The sequence below is a fragment of the Condylura cristata genome, unplaced genomic scaffold (genome assembly GCF_000260355.1).
Source record: "Condylura cristata isolate star-nosed mole 26May11 unplaced genomic scaffold, ConCri1.0 scaffold00003, whole genome shotgun sequence".
NCBI classification, from domain to species: domain Eukaryota; kingdom Metazoa; phylum Chordata; class Mammalia; order Eulipotyphla; family Talpidae; genus Condylura; species Condylura cristata.
This window is the reverse complement of record NW_004567104.1, coordinates 42,427,323-42,437,447: the sequence shown is the minus strand read 5'-3', so window position 1 is coordinate 42,437,447 and position 10,125 is coordinate 42,427,323. Positions and strand designations below refer to the sequence as shown.

The following is a 10,125-nucleotide window of genomic DNA, read 5'->3' as shown; positions in this document are numbered from 1 at the left end:
TGGTTCAAATGAAAATACTTAAATGAAAGATAACGCATCGAATGCAATTGAAACAAATACAATTCTGATCACACACAGCAAGGGTAGATTTCAAATTATCCTGTAAATCATAAAAAAATCATACTTGATTGAAAATATTATGGTAGGTCAATATACAACATTTTAAAAAGAGAAACCAAGCTGATGTTATGTAATTATGTATAAATAATTGTAAGGTATTACAGCTTATAATGATAATGCAGTCATTCAATGCGTTAGCTATTTCCTATTCTTTATACATTTCTGCACTATTCACTGGATTTTCTTAAAATTTAGAACTTATACCATATACATTATTTCAAATTCACTGATACTTTCTTTTGTGAGAAAAACCTCTCTGACAAAATTATACCTTCTCTTTTAACTAATAATTGTATTTTCAACTTATTAATCACTGGAACTATAGCATAAGTCTGACTTTACAACCTGAATAATCACAAATGAGAATAAATTAAGCACAAGAGAGTGGAAAGCAATTAAGGAAAAATGTTAAAAATAATAGTAAGATTAATAATCATCATCTAATGGAAGAAACAAAGCTCTAAGCAATAAAAGCCAGAATCAGGAAGTGAAACTTTAAGACCAAATAAAAATGTATATCACATCAGTCTTTACTAAATTAATAATTACATAATAATTTGCTATTGTTTTGGTGTTACAAATTACCTTTATACCCCACCTCCCCCATAGATAAATACATCAAAAATATTAGATTACGTACTCCAATATGCTATAATGTCTATATACTGAGATTCACAGTTTCTGGACTTATTTTTCCACCACTTAAACTGTGGATCATTGCTATCATATGAGAATGCTTGTTCAACTCCTCTTGCTGAAGTTTCACCACTGACTCTTTCTCTTCCAAACGACCTTCTAGTTGGGCCTTTTGAACCTCTAGAGAGGAAGCCTAAAAAATTAGACAAGGGGCAGGAGAGAATCAGAAAAAGAATTTAGCATGCTTTCTCTTCACAGATACTTTAAGATGTCTTTATTTTTTATTTGAAAAACAACCATTTCAAAAGACATCACAAATGTTACTTAAATTATGTGTAACTTGAAGGTATTAAACGAATAATATACAATAAGAACATAAATTCAACTTCTTTTAAGTCAATGCCAGCAGTTGGAATTTTGCAGAAAACACTACATATTACATACTAGATTTAAGACAACCACATCAAAATGGAAACAGGAAATATGTAAATATGGCATTAAATTTTATGCCTCTATTGTGACTTATGTTTTGCAGTAGTTTAAACAGTCTTAATCCTGGTTTGCTCTTATCTATCCAGTAGTAGATTAACCAGAAAGTACTATTGATGGCCATCACACTCAAGCATGCGACCACAATAATGGAGAATGAGGACTGGACTTAAATTCAGAATACAGAAGTAACTATCATTCCACTTGCTTTGTGACGGGCAAGTAATTTAACCTAGGACTCAAGTTTCATTTGTAGGTTGAACTTAATTATTAGTATTATATATTAACATATTTGTTGAAGTAACAAAGATTAAGAAGAGGTTTCAGAATCTTTTGAAAATTCTGTATTATATGATCTTTATTATTAATATTATTGCCATCTTGTAAGAAGAGATACAGCTACATGACAATATACAGCAACCTGTACATATCATCAACTGAGAACCTCTTTCTATATTCTTTGCCCAACTGAATATAGTAAACAGTGGAAAACAGTTACATATCTGATAAATGTTTGATGATTTAAAAAATATATAGGGTTCACATTGTAAGAGTCCTCAAACAATCTTCAAATCACTTTGACATCCTTGTATCTTATAAACAAAACTACTAAAGAACAGAGTATTAATTTATCCAACTTCACTTTTATAACAAAACAAGACTTTCTTGATTCTTACCTTAATGCTCAGATCTTTTCTTATCTGTTCTGTTCTGCTTAATTCTTTTCTAAGGATATCAATGCTTTCCTCCTTATCTTCCTTTTCTTTTTGTAATACTTTAATCTTTTCTTCTTGTACTTTTGTTTTTTGTTGCAAATCTTAAAACAAATAGACAGTCAGTAGATACATGCTAATAGGTTCATGAGTAGTATTACCCAAAAAAATATTTAATAGTACTTATAAGAGTAAGAGAAAGACAATCAGGAAGAAGAAATATCTTGCTGGAAAGAAAACATTTACAATATTTGCTGAATAGGCATCATAAACTCTTCCTCTTTGTCAGAATTCTTTAAAAAGTGTGAGATCTTCTTATTTCTCCTTTTCCCTCTTTTCTAAAGATATACTAGCGAGAGAAAGAAAAATCCTCAGACCTCAAAGATTACAAAAGAAAGGAAGAGAGAAAATTACAAAATTCATGAAGGTATGTGTCTGTGTGCTAGTTAAATGAATTAGAATAAAAATACTTTGTGGAATATTTTTCAGAGCTACCACCATTAAAAAGCTAGTAACTAAAAGTTACCCAGCACTGCCACCTGCTGTCTTGTTCCTTTATTTTTATTTTTTATTTTGAAAAGGGCAATCATTTCCTACAACTTCCAGATTTTTTTTAAAAAATGTAGTTTTTTCAATTTGATATAAGCTGATCTGTGAAATATTATAGCAAGAAAAGGAGCACTGTTTAGGATGTGAATATAAAAGGAGAGAAGTAGAAAAGAATTAAAAAGCAAAATAAAAACCTTGTTTTTTCTTCCAATAAAAATATGATAAAATGCATATATAAAGAAGCAACTTACTTGCTAGCTTACATTCTCTGTCTACGAGTTGGTTATGTACTTCTTTTCTTTGTTCTTCTTTCTCTATTAATTGGGCAATAGTTCTGAAATTTAAATACAGAGTATCTATGAACCATATAATTTCTTTTCCTCCTTAACAAATATTTTGAGAAACTTCCTGAGAACAGTAATTATCCTTAAATTCTATCAAATATGTATTTATATCTAGATAGTAAAATAAAATGATGCTATTACTTTCAACAATCAAAACCAATATTCTTTTTTTGAAAAATCCGTAATAATTAAAAGAACTAGAGATTTTACTTTTCATTTTGTTGTTTGAGTGACTCGTTCAACTTCTTCACTGTCTCAATTTGTTTAGACAGAGAATCACATGTGATCTGTAAATCTTTATTCTTCTTATCAGCAGTTTCATTCCTAAAAGAACAAGATAATTTGGTATCTTTATGGAGGGAAACATAATGAAGAAAAGAAACTTACTGTGTTTTATTTACTATTTCTTTAACAGCACTACATACTTCACAGGTTAATAGGAGTCTTTTTATGAATAAGCAGGACATAGAGTTAGACAGAGATAAATCCAGAAGACAGAGATAAATTTTGCTGATAAAAATCACTATTAAAACGGTAACATCTATTGTCATTAACCTTGTATTTCTAGATATAGGGTTTTATTTTACAGATGCCATTGTATAATGATTTACTATAAAATAAACATTTTTATAGTTATGTCCAGAAAAATGAAACAACTTCTGTAAAAGAAAAAAAAATAACAATAGTATTTAACTGACATCATTAACCTCTTTGGCACAATCTATGTTTAAATGTCAATTTACAGTTGAGGATTCTAATTTCTCTTGCATCTTTAAAGCTCTGGACTTTATTGCTCTGTTTATTTTACCTGCAAGGTAAACACAAGAATTTTGGAAAATCCTTTCTAAAGAGAATCTCTGACAACCAACTATCTTAAGCATAAAATGTCCTTTTCACTTCAGTAAGTACAAAGCTAAACAAAGTAGTACTGGCCAAATTTGGTCAGCAAGAGTTTTACTTGCCCCATGCAAAATGTCTGAATTTCACTGCCTTCAGGTAGTCCCGATCATTACAAATGACATTTTCCCAGTCAGTTTCATTTATGTGTTCTCAACCTGGCCCCTAAAGGCAGGAATTTTACTTTCTGGCCCTCAATCATTATTGGTAATGGAAGCTGGGCCTAAGAAACCACATATTTCTCCTAAATTGCTGCTGGCTTTCTCTTATACTTTTGACTTAAAATTAACAGTCTACTTTATCAATGCTACTTCAAACAAACTTTTGGAAAAAGATGTTGCTATAAGAAAATATCCTGCTTAGAAATCAACTTTTCATCACATACTTTCTACCCTTCATTTTTATTATCATCATATATTTTCCACCTTTCATTTTTATTGGCAGGCAGTATTAGCATCTTGAAAAGTTAAAAATTTCTCTTCTCTATATTAATTGCATAGGACAGTAGGGCATTTTTTTCAAAACCTAACCAGTCTTCAACTCTGTATTAAGAAATGGAACAAGTTGGGCCCTCCCTGGTGGCACAGGGGGTTAAAGCTCAGCACTAAGAAGCTAAAGCCACTTCAGTATGAGTTGGATCCCGCCCTGGAGGTGATCCACACGGTGTGGCAGACCTCTCCTGACCTGCCCGCTGCTCCCTGTAGCATGTACTTCATCAATCGGCCTGTTCTGCTCCCCATGCTTTCTCTGGTGAATCCTCTCGCCACCCCTATACCTCTGGCCCACACCCCAGTTCTATATGCACAAATAAATAAATCTTTAAAAAAAAAGAAATGGAACAGGTAAACAAGAATGCTTTTACTTTACTTTTGAAACAAAATATATAATTTTCTCCCTTATTATACTTCAGCAGTTTAACAACAAAAGACTCAATCTCATATTGTGTTAGTCTATGTATAAATTGGAATAATCTCTCTTTGGAAAGAAACCTGGCAATATCTACCAGAAAACTTAAAAGCACATATACCCTTTTAATCCAGCAATTCACCTACAGGAATTTACTAATAAATATAGTGACACATACCCGTAAACTATATTCAATGATATCAAGGTAAAATATTGCTACAAATTAAAGTTTAATTACAAAATACCCAAATTTCCATACTATTAGACTAAATGATGTGAAGTTATTAATATTCTACCATTTTTAAACTGCAGAAAGGATTAATTACTGTTTTTCAACCTAATACAATTAAGTTGTGGCAATTAAATTAACTCAATAATTATTGACAGAGTGCCAAACTATGTACCAAGCAGTTATCTAGATTCTATGGATTTGTTAGAATCCAACAAAATAGATGAAACTTATCCACTTGTCTTTGTGGTGCTAACATCCCAGAATGATTAAATGAATAAATAAAAGCAGATATAACTAGAAATGAATAAACAGACCTGTAGTCTATTCCCAACTTTGACACTGAGCTTGAATAAGCAATATGTCATTTCATTATTACTTAATCTTCCTGTTAAATTCTTACCATGTGGTGCCATCAAAATACACACACACACACACACACACACACACGCACACACACACAGAATATTAGAGATACAGAAAAGAAATACTATGTGTTAATTCTAGATTCTAGTCTGACAGAGAAACTTTTATACTATTAATTACCTCTGAAGAAGTTCCATGTAAGATTTTGTTAGTACTTCATGTTCCTGAGCTACAGACTCTAACTTCCTGTTATGCTGAAAGAGTTGTTCAATATCACTCTGGGCTCTTTCTGATTCAACTTGTTGTGACTTTATCAACATTCCAAGCTCTTCATTTTTTCTCTCAACATCTCTCAACATACCAGCAAGTGTTCGTGCCTAAAGGAAAATGGAATAAAGAATTTTACACTATCATCTACATAACATGCTCAGTTTCTACAATTTAAATGGTTTACCAAACATCTAATGCTAGCATCAACTGGGTTATACAAAATTTAATTAGTCATATTATTTCTTACATAATTACTTCTAATCCAACACTGCTATATTCTTTTACTTAATAAGTTGTTCTAACAAAAACAATCTTGGTGTGTTATATTCATGGAAATGAGCATAAAAAAATGGGGACACTACCATTTTCGTGATGGTTGAAATCATGAGTCACTTAAATAAGGAAAAAACACAATGCGGAGAAAATTCAACTTTCAAGAACTGAGTGGAGAAAAAAGAAGCTCCCAAAGAATATAGGAAAAGAATATCCATTAGGTTAGTTAGAAAGAAAAAGCAGAAAACAATGATGTAACAAAATAAAGTGGGAAGAGTGGTGAGATGGTAGGAGCTGTTGTACCAAATGCTTAAGACAATTTTCTTCAATTAGAGGAACAAAGATGAAACTACTATTTTGTATATGGTTAACTTCATTTATTCCCTGCAGGTCAGATGAGTCTTACACTAGTGCTAGTCAGGTGTGGTACATACCTCTGTCTCAGCTTGAGTTCTCTGGCAGCGATACTGAGCAATCAGTCTATCTGCTTGTGCAAGGGCCAAAGCCTTGGCTTCCAAGAGATCTTGCAGCCTACTTTCTTTGGACTATGAGAAAATATACCATTAATCTTCATTGTTTATAGGACAACAGCTATTAAAGTTTAATTGGTATTCGGGGTTTAAATAAATTTGTACTCACAGCCAACGTGGACAATTTCATCTCATATACATCCATTATGTCAGATATTCTCACATCACTAATCTGATCCTTTACCTAGGTCATAATAGTCAAAATTTTATCTCAACAACAACAAAACACAATAAATTCCTACTATGAAATAAATCACTACAACATAATGAGGCACAAAGTCAAAGATGAATGTCATACTAGTTAGGTTCCAAAGTTTTTACCAACCTGCCTACTGCAGAAAAGTATCTAGGTAGATCTGGTATGCTTATGGGAAGATACACCTTAATTCTTATGGTGGGTTTACAGAGGGTGTGCTGACTGGGGCAGATCAGGGAACAATGATAGCTATGTTAAAATATTGGAATTTTAAGACTGACTTTTTATTTTCTCACCAAACTGTCCAGTTTTATTTAAAATAAGGCTCTAATGCTCAAATATGCACCCAATTTAAATAATTTTTATAAACAGAGCTGGTATTTACTTGGTATGTACTGGGCAGAATTTCATTTATAAAGGCTACTTATCACTCACCACAACTCCAGATTGAAGTTTTTCTATTAATTCCTCAATGTTCAGTCCAGGAACTCTATCTTTCAAAAGTGGAGGAGTTGAAGACTTTACTGATGTTGGAAAACTGTGATTTAATGGTTGTGAAGGCATTCTTCTGGGCAAATGTTCTGTTTCTTGTTGTCTGTAGGCATTATTTGCTGCTATACTTTCTCCAAGCCTGAATGGAAGTCAAAAAGAAGAGAAATAACTATATCAAAATACAGCAAAAGGCAGAGTTAGTATAGTATTAGGAAATATTTCAGAATGGGTATTTTTAAGAATGATTTTTGAAGTAATCCTAGAGTTTATATTGAATTGGGGCTCTCGGAAATATAAATTTGTCAGAGGAAATCTTTTTTACCTGTAACTTTTTATAATGGCAACTCCAACTTTGGTTTGGAGGCACTAGAACCAATGCATCAATGCAAATTATTCATAAAAATTCAGTAAGTTATTGGTATTGGAAAGAACGTCCTTAATCATGGGCAACATCATTTGGACTTTACCTATGTCCTTTACCCTCTCTGTTCTCAATATATTTTCATCAAGCTGACTTCCAATCTTCCCTCCATTTATTCTGTTTCCAGGCCTTTGAATGAGCTGAGGCTCTTTTTTTTTTTTACCTAAAACCTATTCCCACCAGATCTGTATAGTATTGACTCTATATCATTAAGTTCCAGTTCATGCTTCCTTGTCCAAAGAAGACTTTTCACCCACAGTGAAATATGCATTATAAAACTTTTCTTTATAACTTGTCTCCCACCTAGAGTGTAAACTTTGTCACAGACTTCAGTCTAATTTACTGCAAATTCAAAATGTCCAGCTTAGGGGTGACATACAGCAGGCCCTCAACTGACATTTGTTAAATGTTTAAATACAACAAATAGACACCAAAATCCTGCCTACACATCCATTCAGCATAAAAATTCACCATATTTGGACCCTCCCTGGTGGCGCAGTGGGCTAAAGCATAGCACAAAGAAACTTAAGCCACTTCCTCAGGAGTTCAATCCCCGCCTGCCTCGGAGGAGTCCACATGGCGTGGCAGACCTCTCCTGACCCGCCCGCTGCTCCCCTCAGCAGTGTACTTCGTCCATCTGCCTGTTCTGTTCCCCACTCTGTCTCTGGTGAATCCTCTCACCCTCGGCATCTCTGACATGTACCCCAGTTCTGTACAAATAAATAAATAAATCTTAAAAAAAAAACAATTCACCATATTTAACTTAGATAATATAAACAAAGGCATAAATGAGCATAAATAAAATAAATGGAGAGAAATAGACTTGTGATAGTGTCCAAAGAAAAATCTTAAAACATAAACAAGACTGAATGAAGGTAAAGAACATGAAATGGTGGGAAGGTCTCGCGTACAGAGACAAAGGCCGAGACTCCCACTTGTAATGAAGTTGAAGCTTTTCATTCTGAAGCATGAGGGCTTGGCTGCTGTCAGATTACCAGTTGGAGCAAGTGTGTGACCACAAAATGAAGCACTGTCACACTTTTTTTGGGCAACTTGAGAGTTGCCTATTTGTTCATTTACTTGCCAAAAAATAACAGAAAGGTAATATTGCTTATATAGTTTCTAGGTCTTCTATTCCATACCTCTTTAATCTCTTAATTTATGACTACGTAAGTTATTAATTCTGAAAAAATGGATTTGGTGAGTAAATTCATAGACTACAGCAGAAATTAACAAGTTTTTTAACAAAGAAGTAAATACTTTAGGTTTGAAGGTAAGTAGTATTATCTCTACTGGAGCTATCTGTGATGTTGGAGCATGACTGTAGACAAGAACAAATACAACATGAAAATAAACGGGCTCCTTGTTCCACTAAAAGTATACTTACAAAAATAGATTGCCATACTTACTATAATTTGCTAAGACCTGGTATATATATTCTATATATCTACTTATTAACTGCTTCCGTTTATTCAAACCACTTCTGTAAATTCAGATAGACTACTTCAAAACGAAAATATATCTCTACTAAACATTTTGTCAACAATATACAGACTATCCTCTCAAGCCTTAATTTTTCCACCATAATTGAAAATTATCTCTAAATGCCTGAAATTAATGAACACAGTGGACAATTTTGCCCGGTCACTATTTACATGACTGTCTGATGAAAGCACAGCATATTTCTTCAGTAATCCTCTCAACTACCCCATTCAATCTTTTTAGTTCATGTAGTTATCATACGTGAACCCTTCCTTTGGGAAATGAACCAGACATACTCAAAAAGAGTGAAGTTTACACTCAAACAAGTAGAAAGGAAAAGCGCTTTCTATGGAGAAACTAGACTGGTAGGAAATAAAATTCATCTTGAAGCTATGAGAGCCATGAGACAAAGAAAGGCATACTACCTTTCAACTAGGGTCAAGCTTTCCCCTGAGTGAATTCACACCAAGTCTTTTAGTTATGGGAATTGAAGGTTTTTTTAAACCACTTGAAAAATTACTTATACAGTGATGTCTTCAATTCACTAATTTTTGAACCTGTTTATATCAGAAACTATTAGAGAAACTGCATGACATTCCAGCAACATATGAGAGATAATGCAAATGATTACAACTCACACTAAAGCAGGGAAATCGGGCAGTGGAGCAGCTTCCAATAATATTCCCAATCCAGACTGTACTTGTTCTCGATTATCTGATGTTAAAGCAAAAGCCAAGGGAGTAACCAAGCGCGAATCCTAAGAAAATGCAGAAATCAGAAAAAAAGATCCAGATCTTTTATAGTAAGGTAAATAATCAGAATCAAACCCATAAAATAGTCTGGGAAATTTTAAAAAATGTTTCTACCTGATATGTGAAACATATTAGATCTTTACTTTATATACTTAATTGCATTAATATGAAGGAAGACTAACTTAAAAAAAAAACTTGCGATAGGCCCCTCCCTGGTAGTTCAATGGTTAAAGCACAGCATTACAAAGCTAGCCACGGCCACTTCAGCATGAGTTTGATCCCTGGCCCTAGAGGTGAACCACATGGCCCAACAGATGAGACTTTGCCTGTCTCACCTGCTGCTCCCCTCAGCAGTGTACTTCATCAACCTGCCTGTCCTGCTCCCTACTCTATTTGTCGTAAATCCTCTCACTGCCCCTGCACCTCTGGTCTGTATGCTTAAATACATTTTAAAAAAATA

At 33.3% G+C, this 10,125-nt stretch overlaps 1 protein-coding gene across 2 annotated transcripts in view; it reads right to left on the bottom strand.

Annotated features, from left to right (window-relative positions):
• Positions 1 to 639: 639 nt before the first annotated feature.
• KIAA1524 (KIAA1524 ortholog) overlaps positions 640 to 10,125 on the bottom strand; it is a 29,303-nt gene continuing 19,817 nt past the window's right edge. Inside the window, exons 13-21 of one of the 2 annotated variants that reach the window (XM_004675228.1) lie at positions 9,552 to 9,670; positions 6,954 to 7,149; positions 6,432 to 6,506; positions 6,227 to 6,337; positions 5,430 to 5,626; positions 3,062 to 3,175; positions 2,759 to 2,841; positions 1,923 to 2,062; positions 640 to 949 (exon numbers count right to left, since the gene is read on the bottom strand). In XM_004675228.1, the coding sequence (XP_004675285.1) occupies positions 779 to 949; positions 1,923 to 2,062; positions 2,759 to 2,841; positions 3,062 to 3,175; positions 5,430 to 5,626; positions 6,227 to 6,337; positions 6,432 to 6,506; positions 6,954 to 7,149; positions 9,552 to 9,670 (1,206 nt within the window). In that variant the 3' untranslated portion in view covers positions 640 to 778. The remainder of the gene's footprint in view (positions 950 to 1,922; positions 2,063 to 2,758; positions 2,842 to 3,061; positions 3,176 to 5,429; positions 5,627 to 6,226; positions 6,338 to 6,431; positions 6,507 to 6,953; positions 7,150 to 9,551; positions 9,671 to 10,125) is intronic. The other variant, XM_004675229.2, reaches the window with a different exon arrangement.